The sequence below is a fragment of the Brassica rapa genome, chromosome A05 (assembly GCF_000309985.2).
Source record: "Brassica rapa cultivar Chiifu-401-42 chromosome A05, CAAS_Brap_v3.01, whole genome shotgun sequence".
Classification (NCBI taxonomy): Eukaryota; Viridiplantae; Streptophyta; class Magnoliopsida; order Brassicales; family Brassicaceae; genus Brassica; species Brassica rapa.
In genome coordinates, this window is record NC_024799.2 from 9,669,072 (window position 1) to 9,683,851 (window position 14,780).

The 14,780-nt window shown below is 40.0% G+C and overlaps 1 protein-coding gene and 1 pseudogene across 1 annotated transcript; both read right to left on the reverse strand.

Annotated features, from left to right (window-relative positions):
* Positions 1-2,706: 2,706 nt before the first annotated feature.
* Positions 2,707-5,579, reverse strand: LOC117133934. The gene is made up of 2 exons (XM_033291109.1): positions 5,411-5,579; positions 2,707-4,540 (listed from the first exon to the last, which is right to left on the reverse strand). The coding sequence occupies exons 1-2, from the start codon at positions 5,478-5,480 to the stop codon at positions 2,829-2,831; spliced, it is 1,782 nt and encodes a 593-aa protein (XP_033147000.1). The 5' UTR covers positions 5,481-5,579; the 3' UTR covers positions 2,707-2,828.
* A 6,475-nt stretch (positions 5,580-12,054) lies between these two features.
* LOC103829798 lies at positions 12,055-13,222 on the reverse strand (annotated as a pseudogene).
* Positions 13,223-14,780: the final 1,558 nt, after the last annotated feature.

Below are 14,780 nucleotides of genomic sequence, written 5' to 3' on the forward strand. Positions count from 1 at the left end.
TTAAAATTAGTTAAGAGATAAGGCCGATGAGGACAAGGCATTGTGGCATCAGAGATTAGGGCATCCTGTCTCTGGTGTTTTAAGTTCTTTACCTTTCGTTTCTAGTGTTTTAGACAATAGGGAGAAATTTGGTGGTTGTGACATTTGTTTAAAGTCCAAACAAACTCGAGGAGTGTTTTCTGAGAGTATTAATAAAGCTTATGTTGCATTTGAATTGATACATGTTGATCTTTGGGGTCCTTACCGCGAACCATCCTCATGTGGGGCCGTCTATTTCCTTACAATCGTCGACGACTTCTCCAGAGCGGTCTGGATACATTTGCTCCTTGGAAGTCGGAGGTCAAAATGGTTTTACCCAACTTTTGTGCCTTGGCGCAAAGACAATTTGGACGCTCAGTTCAAACGGTTTGAAGTGATAATGGAACAGAGTTTATGTGTCTTTCAAAGTACTTCTCAGCCAATGGAATCATTCATCATATGTCTTGCGTGTCCACTCCACAACAGAATGGTAGGGTTGAACGCAAACATCGACACATACTTAAGGTGTCGAGATTGTAGATGTTTCAAGCAAATCTCCCCATCAAGTTCTGAGACGAGTGTGTTCTTGCAGCTGCGCATGTGATCAACAGGATGCCGTCGAGCCTGCTGCATGGGAAGACTCCGTATGAGTGCCTGTATGGCAAACCTCCACGGTATGAAGACATCAAGGTCTTCGGGTGTTTGTGTTTCGCACACAAGGCATCTCGTGACAAAGATAAATTCAAGGAGGGAAGCAGAAAGTGTGTCTTCGTGGTATATCCGTTTGGAAAACATGGCTGGAAGTTGTATGATTTGGACAGTGGCGAGTTCTTTGTCTCACGTGATGTTGTTTTCACTGAGACATCATTTCCTTATGATGATATCGCAGTTGCCTCCGGTGATGCCACCACTCTGCCGGTGGCTCAAGAGACGAATATCATGTGTTGCGAGTCACCGTTGTTGGAGTCAAGGGGAAGTGTCGAAGTAGAAGTTGCTGTAACTCCAACAGTGGAGGATTCAACTGAGGCCGAGACTACTGAAGCATCAGCCAAGCCTTCTGATGTTGTCGTTGTCAGAAAGAGAGGTGCAGAATCCAGTAACAGAGAGTGTTCAGGTGGAACAACTAGGGAGAGGACATCGAGTCTCACAACCGTCCACAAGACTCAGAGACTATGTAGCATACAACTCCCAATGTCTCAATAAACATAACACCACTCCTGCTTCGCCTGCAATGCCAACAAGGTCCTCAGCGACGGTCCAAGGTACGTCATCATACCCCATTTCTGCGTATGTCTCTGATGCAGTGTTCTCTGAGAAACATCAAGTGTTCCTTGCAGCCATATCCTCAGAGAAAGAACCAAGAAACTTCAAAGAGGCGATGCAATATCCACGCTTCAGAGACGTGATATCAACTGAGATAGTAGCCCTGGAAGAACAGAGGACTTGGGATGTGACAGACTTGCCGCGAGGAAAGAAAGCGCTGTCTTGTATGTGGATATATAAGTACAAGTTTAACGCTGATGGTACGGTAGAAAAGCCCAAGGCTAGACTTGTAGTTTGCGGTAACAGACAAGTAGAGGGAGTAGATTACAACGAGACTTTTGCTCCACTCGTGAAGTTAACGACGGTTCAAACATTGTTGGAGGTTTCTGCGGCAAAGAACTGGGAGGTCCATCAGATGGACGTGCATAATGCATTCCTCCATGGAGAGTTAGAGGAGGAAGTCTATATGCAGATGCCTCCTGGATTCGAGTCAGGTGAGTATGGTCAGGTGTGTCGCTTGAGAAAGTCTCTGTATGGACTGAAACAAGCGCCGAGATGTTGGTTTTCAAAGTTGACAGATGCATTGAAGAAGTTTTGGTTCAAGCAGTCGTATTCTGACTATTCTCTCTTCACATACATCAAAGGAGATAGATCACTTCGAGTACTTGTGTATTTAGACGATCTGATCATAGCGGGGAACGATGTGAAGATGGTGACAAAGTTCAAAGCGTATCTGAGTGACTGCTTCAAGATGAAAGACTTGGGGAAAGCCAAGTACTTCTTGGGTATTGAGATTGCGAGAGGACCATAAGGGATGTTCTTGACGCAGAGGAAGTAGGTACTTGACATAGTAGCGGATGCAGGCCTGCTTGAGTGCAAGTCAGTTGCGACTCCAATGGAGCAAAATCACAAACTCTTGTCGGATAAAGGATCGTTCTGTAAGGATCCAGCTCGTTATCGATGGTTTGTGGGAAAATTGGTCTATCTGGTTATAACGAGACCAGAGTTGAGCTACGCGGTGCATGTGCTGTCTCAGGTTATGCAACACCCGCGAGAGGCGCACTGGGATGCTGTTGTACGAGTGATAAGATATCTGAAGGGGTGCCCTGACCAAGGCATTATGTTGAAGTCGATAAGTGATCTGCGTCTGCGTGTGTTTTGCGATGCGGAGTGGGCGGTGATAGAACCAAAATAAGGATCACTCTTCGGTAAGGTTGATATGAACTCAGATCCGAGAGGATTGAGAACTGATGGATCGAGGGGTGACACTAAGGGTTACGGAATAGCCCAAAGATACTACCAGACTTCGATCGTTGCCGGATGTGACGCACCGGTCCAACAAAAGAAGGATCGAAACTTGGAGATAACCTCACCAAGAAACTAAGAACAAGTTCTACAAAGAACAAAGAGTTTTAACTCAACAAAAGGGGAAAACAATCTGTCTTATTTCGTGGCTCTAAGGCCTTATTTATAGGATTACAAGTTGTAGAAATCCAAAGAAGAATGTGCTAAAAACAAGACATAGAAACTAGAAATGAAGACTTTGACTAAAGACCGAAATTAATGATTTTTGTTGAATTCTTTTTCCCATGCACGACCAAGACTTCCTTGCTGACTCCCTCTTGGTATTCTTGATGAGAATGTGCTTGAAATGGACTGAGAAAAGGGCTGGTCGAATTTGGAAAGAAACAATCCCATAATGAACTTTTTATGAACTTTTCTTTAGGCTGAAAAGGCCCATTTCGCCCAGCAGCTGAACCAGCTCCATCTTCAGTGTTACTTAGCTCATTCAGCTCCAAGCTAGTATCATTTTGCTCACTCAGCTCATCCAGCTCCAGAGTAGTGTCACTCAGCTCACTCAGCTCATCTAGCTCGCCCAAGTAAGTGTTACCTCGTCCAGCTCGTCCAAAGTGGATTCTAGCTCGACCATATGTCTTCAAAAGTGAAGTTGGACGGGAAAGACAAGCCCCAGTATGGTCAGATCGGTCATCTGGCCATGGTTCCAGCCAAAGCTCCTTTCCGGACGTATGCGGGACGGTCCAGTACACTGCACGGTCAGTCTGTCCGGTACGGTGAAAAACATGAACCTCGGTTGAAATGTTCAGAACGTTCTGGTCTCCAGGCTGGTTCGGCTCCATGTACTGAGCCGTGGACCGCGGTCTATCATTCCCTCCTTCTTCAAAAGGATTTGTCCTCAAATCCAAAGTACCTATATCAAAAAGAGATGAATCAGATACAAATGAATTAAAATTCATGGAAAATTCAGGGAATGAAAAATATGGACAGAAACTTCCTTGGAGTTTTGAAGTCATTTTCATCAAGGAATTCCAAGTACTTTGGCGTCCATTGGTGCTTGCTCTGCTTATAAACTGATCATGCTTATCCTGTTTATTCAAAGCAACTAGAGAAACCACATCAAATCTGCCAAAGAAATAATCAAAGGGTTTCTCTATCCTTAAGACATCAAAATCAGGATCCATGCCCTTAGGATAATCATCAAGGACGTGGGCAAGCATTAAGCAAGTAAGCTGGTTGCCAAAAATCGATTTATCAATCTCAAAATCAGGCCAAAGTGAGAAACTGTTATGGAAAGAAAGAGACAATGCCAAATTTGAAAAATTATCATCATGAACGAAATCAAAAGAATTCTTTGGCCTAAGAAATTTTAGTTCATGCTCTTTCCTGCACCAAATCTCTTTCAAAGCACAGCTCAATGAAATCAATTCATGAAAAGGTTTGAGCAAAACGGTTTTCAACCAAGTAAGAATATGTTTTCTTTTTGAAATTCTCGTTTTCAAAACATTTTCAGGAAGAGTAGAGGCAATCAACTCATGATCCTTACAGTGCTTTTGGTTTAGACAGGAGAATGACTGAGGAAACACCTTTGGTTCATGGAGGATCGGTTTTGGCTCAGGCCGATTCTTTCTGGGGCATGAATCTCCTTTAGAAATCTGGTACTCGCGGATAGATGGACTGAAGAACCTCCGGTTTGGAAAATTCATAACGTCTTCATCAGTGAAGCTTTTCATGCGATTACAAGCCTCAGTGAATCCTTGATGAGTTGGCTTTCTTGTAAAATTGGATTCAAGACAAAAGACCTTCGGACTGTTGAGATATCCTTCTTGGACTGAACCTCTGTTGCTGGCACCAAGGTAGTCGGTTTGAACAACAAAGCTTCTCCAAATCTGAGGTTGTTGGGCACGCCCAATGCTTTCATTCAGAGGCTGAACCTGTCTTTCCTGGATACTCAAAACAAACACTAAAAGACTAGGATCAAATGTGCAAGATAAATATTTGTTCAAATCACAAATCAAGATATCTTTTCCAAGAACAAATTGCACATTTTTCAGCCTTTCAAGGTGCTCATCAAAGTAAATATTACAGACAAGAATTTTATCAAGATATGCAACAACAGTATTCATTTTCAAAATGGGCATATCCTTCCCAACATCTGAACACACAAGCTTAAGTTCAGTTTGAGAATCATTTATCAAAAGTTCAAGGCATTTCTCAAAGAATGTGTTGTAAACCAAAATATCATCAGAACTCAAGACAACACCATTATCACGAAATGATCTCAGAAAATGCCAAGTATTATCAGTTTCAAAACTCAAGAGATCAGGCTGCAAAACAGAACCACAAAATTCAAGATCACGAAAATCATTTTCAGTTTCAAGTGATTTCTGTTCCAGCAACTTCTGAATCAAAATTTCGTCCAAGGCATAAGAGGATGCAAACAATTCATCAGTGATCAGTACATGTCTAGAAGAACTCAGATCAAAGCTATTTCCTTTGCAAACAAACGAATCAAGAGATTTTTCAGCACAAAAATCAGTTTGTTGCAAATCAAGATCAAATGGCCTTCCAAGAAGATGAAAACCTTTGTTATGTTCCAAGAACTGATCAAAGCTCAAAATAATTCCATAAGTGATGCCATTGACATTTTGAAAACGTGATTGATCAAGACATTTATCAGGTTCAAAGATTTTTAAAGAATTAATCAGGTTATCAAAAACAGATTTTGAAACAAAAAAATCTTTCATCTTGTCAAGACCAAAACGAATTACATCATCAGTACTGACTTTCACAAACATGTCAGGCAGAGAATTAAGAGAAGAAGGTTCCTCACAGTGCTCTTGAAGATCAGGAGGTAAAGGGGCAGGAGTTGTGCCGGGATCAAAGCATAGATAGTTCTCCATAGCAATGGATGTGATGCTTGTTGCTTCTTCATCAAAGACTGGACCAGGTTCGTCCTCCTCATCAAAGATAGGACCTAGATCATAGTGTCAAGACATGGGCACTGATGTGGAAAATCCAGTGGCTCTTCCTCAAAAACCTGTGGAGACAAAACAAGACTACTCGGAAGCTCCGGTTGCAAAACAGTTAGTTCTACAATAGCTTGTTCATTATCAAGATTAAACTCAGTTTCAAGAGAAGGAAGATCACAATTTTTTTCACAAAACATCAAACTTTCAATTAGCTCTTCATCAGATTCATCAAAAATGGGTAGAGAATCTGAAAAATCTTTAAGTTCTTCAAAATGGTTTTCAGATTTACCTTGGGCTTTCTTACTGATAAACAAGGATGGCTCAGCTACTGGAGCACGTGTGGATGTGCTCTTCTTTTGGCTCTTGCTGACGTCCTTGAGGGCTTTGTCCACACCCTTCACAAAGTTATCACAAAATTGTTGGACATCAAACTGAAGCAATCGCCTTCTTGGATCAGATTCACCTTTGGATGTATTGACATGCTCTTTGCTCCACCTGTTTGGTTTTTCCTGCACACTAACACACTCATCAAAATAATTCAAAGAAGATTTAAAGGAGGTTTGAGAGACAGAAAGTCGTGGGTGCTTCTCCTTGTTACTTTTCCTTTGGAGACCAAACATCGTAAACCTAAAAAATCTCAACACAAAAGTTAGTAGATAAAAACCTCACACTCTCAAGTGTTTGATCCTCACCCACACAAGTGTTTCTCTCAGATTTAGGTGATCACACACAAGTTTTTTACTCAATGTTCTAAGAGAACAAATCAAGGAATCCCAATGGGCAAATCCAAGCAAACAAGGGAATTTTCTCAAGATAGATAGATAAGAGATTTTTGATTTTTTTGAAATCCGTTTTAACCACCTCAAAGGCTAAATTTCTCCTCAGCCAGCAGGCTTTCTCTTCCACCACCAATCCCCAAATGAAACTTTCGATTTCTATTTTTTTTTATGAGGATCTTTCTTTCTTTTTTTTTTTTTTGATTAGATCTTTTTTTTTGATATGGTGGATGGTAATGAGGGGCCCGGATTTAAGAAAGGTAGAAGAAGAAGTTTTTATAAGAAAATGGAAGATGAGAAAGATGAATGAAATAGACAATACCGGAAGAGTGGCTCTGATACCACTTGATAGAACCAAAATAAGGATCACTCTTCGGTAAGGTTGATATGAACTCAGATCCGAGAGGAATGAGAACTGATGGATCGAGGGGTGACACTAAGGGTTGCAGAATAGCCCAAAGATACTACCAGACTTCGATCGTTGCCGGATGTGACGCACCTGTCCAACAAAAGAAGGATCGAAACTTGGAGATAACCTCACCAAGAAACTAAGAACAAGTTCTACAAAGAACAAAGAGTTTTAACTCAACAAAAGGGGAAAACAATCTGTCTTATTTCGTGGCTCTAAGGCCTTATTTATAGGATTACAAGTTGTAGAAATCCAAAGAAGAATGTGCTAAAAACAAGACATAGAAACTAGAAATGAAGACTTTGACTAAAGACCGAAATTAATGATTTTTGTTGAATTATTTTTCCCATGCACGACCAAGACTTCCTTGCTGACTCCCTCTTGGTATTCTTGATGAGAATGTGCTTGAAATGGACTGAGAAAAGGGCTGGTCGAATTTGGAAAGAAACAATCCCATAATGAACTTTTTATGAACTTTTCTTTGGGCTGAAAAGGCTCATTTCGCCCAGCAGCTGAACCAGCTCCATCTTCAGTGTTACTTAGCTCATTCAGCTCCAAGCTAGTGTCATTTTGCTCACTCAGCTCATCCAGCTCCAGAGTAGTGTCACTCAGCTCACTCAGCTCACTCAGCTCGCCCAAGTAAGTGTTACCTCGTCCAGCTCGTCCAAAGTGGATTCTAGCTCGACCATATGTCTTCAAAAGTGAAGTTGGACGGGAAAGACAAGCCCCAGTATGGTCAGATCGGTCATCTGGCCATGGTTCCAGCCAAAGCTCCTTTCCGGACGTATGCGGGACGGTCCAGTACACTGCACGGTCAGTCTGTCCGGTACGGTGAAAAACATGAACCTCGGTTGAAATGTTCAGAACGTTCTGGTCTCCAGGCTGGTTTGGCTCCATGTACTGATCCGTGGACCGCGGTCTATCAGGCGGCGTGTCCTAAGTCGCGACGATCTCTGTCTTCGTTTGTTGTCTTGCTAGGTGACTCACCTATCTCCTGGAAGACGAAGAAGCAGAACACAGTCTCTCACTCTTCAGCTGAAGCAGAGTACAGGTCAGTGGCGGCGGCGTTGCGAGAGCTCAAATGGCTTAAGCGACTCTTGCGAGACTTCGGAGTGCAACACTCTGCGCCAATGGTAATGTTCTGCGACAGTAAATCAGCGTTGTATATTGCAGCCAACCCTGTGTTTCACGTGCGCACGAAACACATCGAAGCTGACTGTCATAGTGTCAGAGACGCAGTTCAAGATAAGTCGATCGTGACTAGACATGTTCGTACAACAGAACAGCTAGCAGACATCATGACTACAGCGTTGGGAGCTCCTGCGTTTCACTATCTGTTGGCCAAGTTAGGTGTTCGTAATCTCCACGCACCAACTTGAAGGGGAGTGTTAGTGATGGTTATGTCGGGTTAGAGTGTACCGGTTAGGAGATATGGTATCTTGGAGTATAAGTTAATAGATAAGAGATAAGTACGAAGTACGAAGTAGTTGTGATAAGTATAGATCTGATATGTTGAGATCTTGATTGTAACTAATATATATGTAAGTTGTACGTGATCAATACAACTCAGAACATTCACAACATCTTCTTCCTTAGTTTACAGTAAGTCCCAGTTCAGTTTATTTACTTGCATAAGTTTATTGATGTTTAGTGATTTTGATGGCTTGATGCAGTCATGTATAAGCATCTGTTCTTACCGAGTACTTGATTTTTAATCAGGAGTGTGGAATTGCTTACAGTTTTTTAACCCTCTCTTTTGCTCTTTTGAGCCGCTCTCTTCCTGGACCAGTGAGTGTTGTGTTTTTTTGTTTCATGTTGTAAGTTTTCTTTGAAACCTGTGTTATGATCTCAAGTTGTGAAGCAAGTTGGTAAAGTTTTAGACTGTGCTTTTTTGGCAATATAATCTTCTTAATCTAACTCTGTGTGATGCTATTGATCTCTGCATATTAAAAGATCAGAAGAAGCTCCAAGGACAGCTTGAATCAGAACGAGAGGCGCTTTACGGGTCAAAACCAGTTCTAAGTCTTACAATAAACAGAAACTAACATATCATTATAGTGATGAATATATTCTCTTAATTTTATTGTTGAACAAATTCTTTTCTTCACCTGCATGAAGAAGAGGGCTTGATGTTGCTAGACTTCCCTCAAAGAAACAGTCAATGATTCCAACGCTGTCGGTATCATCAGGTTACAAACATATTACTCAACTTCTTCTGAAATTTCTTAGTTACTAAATTCACGAAAGTGAAGTAGATGAGAGTAAACTTAAATTAGTTTTTTCTTTCCAGGTTTCTGCTGATCAAAGATAGAGATTGGCAATATCTGTGGAGAGGCTTGACCAGTTAGCGACATAATCAGAGATAGTAGACGAAATATCTTGCTGTATCAGTTCTTCAAGATATGAGCCAGCACGACAAACTCTCCTTCACTCGCATAGCAAGGTATGGTGCCAACATTACATCAATCGCACGCATTTGCTGTCTCAAAATCAAAACCATAAAGATGAAGACTATTTACTCATATACATTTACTCATTAGGTGCAAATGCATGACCATATACCTTTCGTATGTGAATGTAGCTTCATGGTGTGGATGAGGATGAGGTTTTCAAGGATATCTCTTTCCCCCTTTGTTGCTTGGTGTGATTTCCCACACAGCTGCATAAATGTCTTTATGGTCCTCCTCCTTTAGACTACAATAGTATCACCTTTCTTTAATCTTCTTCAATGTGTTAATGTCGGAAACTTTTTGCCTAGAAAGAAACTCTCTGTCTCCTTAAATACTCTCTACTGGTACTGATTTAGTTGCATCTCTTGTGTCTCAATCAAAAACAGATGGGAGAAAGGATCAGCGACAACAGACGCATACACAACTTTCAGAACATAAAGCCAACAATCGAAACAACAAAGTGAATGGGTCCACAGCAACAGAAGCGGAAGCAGCATTAGTGGTTGCTAAAAGATCTGACTCTGGTGGTCAACAAGGCTCTGTTATACATTTTCTCGCCAACTATTTTCTTGTCAAGTTTGATCCTTCACAGAAGATATAGCATTACAACGTTGGAATCTCTCAAACCCTTCAAAGGAAATTACTCGGATAATCAAACAAAAACTCGTGGAGACTAGGCAGAGTAGCTACTCTGGTGCTGTCCCTGCTTTTGATGCTAGGAAAAACATTTACAGCCCTGTGGAGTTTCAAGAAGATAGGTTTGATTTATTTGCTAAACTCCCTATCCCATCCTGCAATATTTTGATCAAGTGTGGTGACTTGCGTGAGAAGCTACCAGTAGAAGAAGATTGATAAAATGTTTAGGGTTAACATGAGGCTTGTGTCCAAGTTTGATGGGAAGAAACAGAGAAAGGAAGGTGAAAACTAGGCTCCTCTGCCATAATACATTCATGCTCTTTATGTGGACTTGTCAATGGAGAAGTGTACATCGTTTTTGGAAGATTTCATTATTAAGTACTCTATAACTTTGACACCTCATCATCATTTTAAAAGAATTTATATATTGTCCTCAAATTTTCAACTTCTTCTTCTTTATATCAAACCTATAAACATATAATTAATTTGATTAAATTACATAATATAATAAAATATTAAAATCTATTTTTAGTTTATATCAAGCCCAAACAAATGAAAAAAAAAATGAAAGTAGCGAATTTTTTTTCTTCTCTTTAATCACCAAGATTTTTTTTTTAAAAAACTTTCATACTAAAACATATTCTTTTGTTACAAGAAAACATAAATTAAAAAGAAAATAAATTACGGAGCTCAAAAAATTTGGCTCAAAAATAGACAAACTCACTAAGAATATACCTCCAAATGGTATGAACCGAAAGTACTCTTGAAACTCTAACTTTATCGTTACTTCCAGTGGCGGAGACAATTCATTGCCACGGTAGTCAGATGACCCACATGAAATTATGAAAACATTAAGGTTTTTATTGAAAATTTTAAAATGACCCTGGTCCAAAATATTTATTGACCCCGTTAAAATGTTTTTGACCCTAGTCCAAATTATTTATGGATCATAATCCAATGACAACATTAATTAATTTACAGCCCATTAAATTTTACATAAATAATTACAACAAATTAAGTCCACTAATTAAATTAAACCCAACTATCAATATATTTCAATGACCTCTAATTATTATTAGTCATTTAGACGTTTAGTTTTCTTCTTATCCTTTCTTTCTGAATCTCGTTGTCCATTGCAACAGCAGAACAAAGGTAATAAATATTTTATTTTGCAATAATTGATTTAAGCTTTCTTCTACTACCAAGTATAAATATAGTATTATACTCTTATAAACGGTAAAAGATCTTAAGAGTAGTTCTTATTTTGGCTTTTTTCTTCGATTTCTAGATCATTTTACACTAAAATTGTTATGTTCTATAATTTCAAATGATGAAACATCAAATTTCTACATATAGGATATATACCATTCGCACAAAAAGAGAATGATGGTTCAACATACAAATTATGTATCTATCAGACATAGAAAAATGAACATTGTCTGTGTATACTTTTGTTGGTTTGAGCGTGGAGTACATGTACATCTTTGAGATTCAGTGTAATGTGATATTTTTATTTTTCAATAGCTTATGTACTTTAAGCAAAAAAATATATTATGACCCTGGTGAACATTTTTCCAGCCTCCGCCACTGGTTACTTCAGTGAACATTTTCTGTCATTCTCGCCACCATTCTAATCATTTTATTTAAACTGTTTCACAAATATTTGTGTATAAAGATCATGATACCTCTCATTGTCCTTATTTTTATTGTCTCAAAAGAGATATTCATCAATATCTAAACAAATGAGGTTCATCTCTAGCCCATTCATTTTTTCCGTCTTGCTGACACATTCAATCAAACAATACCTATTAGCTATATACATAGTACACACACCAAATAGTTAACTACTGAAGCCTTGCTTAGTACGAGGACCTCTGCTGTTGTACAAAACGTACCCACAACCACCAGCAGAACGCTTTTGGAAACCGCGCATGAGCATTCCTTTAACTAGCACACAAGAATGTGAACTTTAAGTACTGCTTCGGAAAGAACAGTATGTGGGGACATACATGTTTAACAGGAAGACCAATGACAACTAAATAAATTGATAGACGTTGACATAGTAAGCAACTACAACAGTAGATACAGTTAAAAAACTACAATCATATCGCTTGAACATATCTAATGACATATGATCATTGTTTGATAACTTAAATGGCAAACATCATATGCGTAGCGCGGAAAACCACTAGTTATTAATATTTTATTTATTTTCTTTTGAAACACCATTGATCGAACAAGAAATTATAGTGCTGTACTATTAATTAATATGTTACTATATTAACGTATAAACAAGTTGACGCACGTTCTTAACATAAATAAAGTTTAAATTATACAATCACACTTTATCGTTCTAATCGATTATATATTTTGTACAAGTTGGAATACAAATAAACCTAGATTTTATCACCTTTCCACGTCTCGATCTCCAAAATTTATACCCATCTGGACAAAACCTGAATTACTCATCTTCAACGACTCGATGTCTTCTTGTTTTTCACCATCTTCTTCAACTTGATCTTTAGTGGTTAGACTTGAGTATTCAATATTTTCACCGTAAACTCCATCAAGAATCAAATATAGAGACATAACAAATATTGTGTTTCCAACAAAAAACCAGCTAAACTCGATGTTGACCAGCGACTTAGCCCTCTGTAGAGCTAAGTCGCTTGAACATCTAACCACTTGATGCCCTTTTTCTTCATGAAGAAAACACCACTTGGAGATCAAGCTAGGTGTCCAAAGCATGTAGACCATCACTATAAACCACACTCCTTGGAAAGCTATGCTTGATGATCTCACAAAATTACCAAGAAACTTTTAGGCAAGGCAATACCCATTAAAGTGGTAAGGAGAGAAACAAAGATGACAAGCTGGAGGAGCTTATGGTATTGTCCCTCGATGCCCATGTGGTCAGCAGAGTGATGATGGAATAAGAAGAGTTGTTGAGCAAAGGCAGAGGCTGCTGCGAGTATGGTCAGTTCCTTAGAGACAGCTTTAGGCCTTGCTTGATCAAGGACTAGTGCAAAAACAGCGTAGACTAAGAAGGACATAGATATAGAGGAATGTTCAAAGTTGTGGAGGTGGTTTGAGGGTATGGTGCCATCAGAGTCAAAGGGTTGATGTTTCTTGGGCCCAATAAAGAGCTCCATGGCTATGGAGGCTGATGAAGAGAGCATGATTAAGTAGAGCTCTAGGTGCCTGAACTTGGAAGTTGGGAACCATGGTGATGAATTAAAGGTGTTTGGGTGTAGAGAAAATAGTTTTATGTTGTTGTATAAGTGCCAAAGACCAAGTACAAAGAAGGCAAAACCTGGCGCAACATGTCCCACAAGTGTTCCCATATGTTATGGATTTATGTCTCAATTTTTAGTTTCGTGTTTAAAGAGGGGTTTAAGGATTTGATGATTACTAACACAAAATTTGATTAGTGCTCTGATGGGTTTAATAAAGAGTGGATGTTGAATTTGGAAAGGGGTCTAGAGAATTCGTTTTGGAAAAGTTTACAAGTAATTGACTTTGATGAAGTAAGGAGTGACGAATATGCTTTGGGATTAAGGTGTTTGGCTTTGAGTCTTTTTTTTTTTGGTAAGAAATTGGGAGAAAACTCCCAGAATTTATTAAAAAGAAAACATACTTCAGTTTACAATAACTTGTCGTGGCCGGAAAGGTCCAACAACATCCTCTTGTAATAAAACAGCAACTTCAATTGGAACCTCATCAAATCTATGAAACCCAAATGGAAGAGAAAAGGCAAGGTTAGCCAAACCATCAGCTAAGCGGTTTGCTTCCCTATACACATGAACAATATGGACCTCCTAGTCCTTGTTTAAAAAGCCATGGCACATTCGTACCAGGAACGACAGAGGATGAGTATCTCCAATCCCTGTCGTAAGGAACTCTACCACCTCCTTAGAGTCAACCTCAAACTCCAATCTACTAATCCCTTTCTCCCAAGCAGCCACCAGACCGTAATACACTCCCCACAGTTCTGCCAACGGGGCTCCACACCTCCCTATGTTTACAGCAAAGCCACCACACCACTCCCCTTCTCCATTCCGCAGTACCCCTCCCGCAGCTGCAGGCCCTGGGTTTCCATGCGACGACCCGTCTGTATTCATCTTCATCCACCCCACCCGAGGTGGCATCCATCCCACCATTATCTCAATTCTCTGCTCAACACTCCTTTGACTCTTATTAGTCTCATTAGCTAGAATCACTTCCTTGGCCAAGTTCCTCAAAAAGCCAATTCTGTCTCTCCAAAGTCGTTTCTCACCAAAGACATCTCCACATCTCCACTTCCACCCCCACCACACAGTCAGAGCAAAAGTCGAGGACCACGGGGTCTCGCTTCCTATTCCATTATCACTGAGATTTTTATAAAGCCATTCAAGTAAAGGCATTGAGAAGAAGGTATGTCTCCGCGCAGCTGGGACAAAACGATCCCATATTCCTCTTATCGCTGGGTAATCTCTAATAACATGGAGAATTGTCTCTATTCCTCCTTTGCAAACTTGACACAAATCCGTTCCACTGAGATGCCGTCTATACCGTTCAGCAGTCGTCATGATTGCATGATTACCAACTAACCAGATAAATATTTTCACTCTCTCAGGCACCACCACACGCCACATACTCCTAAAGAGACTCTCCATATTTTGTCTTGGGGTATCGTCCCGCGTGATCAGCTCATAAACAGACTTTACTGTAAATTGTCCATTCTTAGTCTGACCCCAGGCTAGTCGGTCCTTACTTTCAGTAACAGTATCTACTACCACTGGCGCAAGCTCTTGTCGTGTCTCTTCCGCTACAAAGGGCGCTATCCTAGGTAGATCCCAACCGCCACCTACTACCCACATGTCTCTAGCAATAAGTTCCTCATAGCCTTCTGGTAGCTCTTCAATTGCAGCTATCATAAGTGGTTGGTTTGAGAGCCATCTGTCCGTCCAAAACTTGATCT

Coding starts and splice junctions, on each gene's coding strand:
- LOC117133934 (XM_033291109.1), bottom strand. CDS start 5,480: ATGGAGAACTATCTATGCTTTGATCCCGGCACAACTCCTGCCCCTTTA. Junction 4,541..5,410: donor TCCTGATCTTCAAGAGCACT/GTGAGGAACCTT, acceptor CTAGTCTTTTAG/TGTTTGTTTTGAGTATCCAG.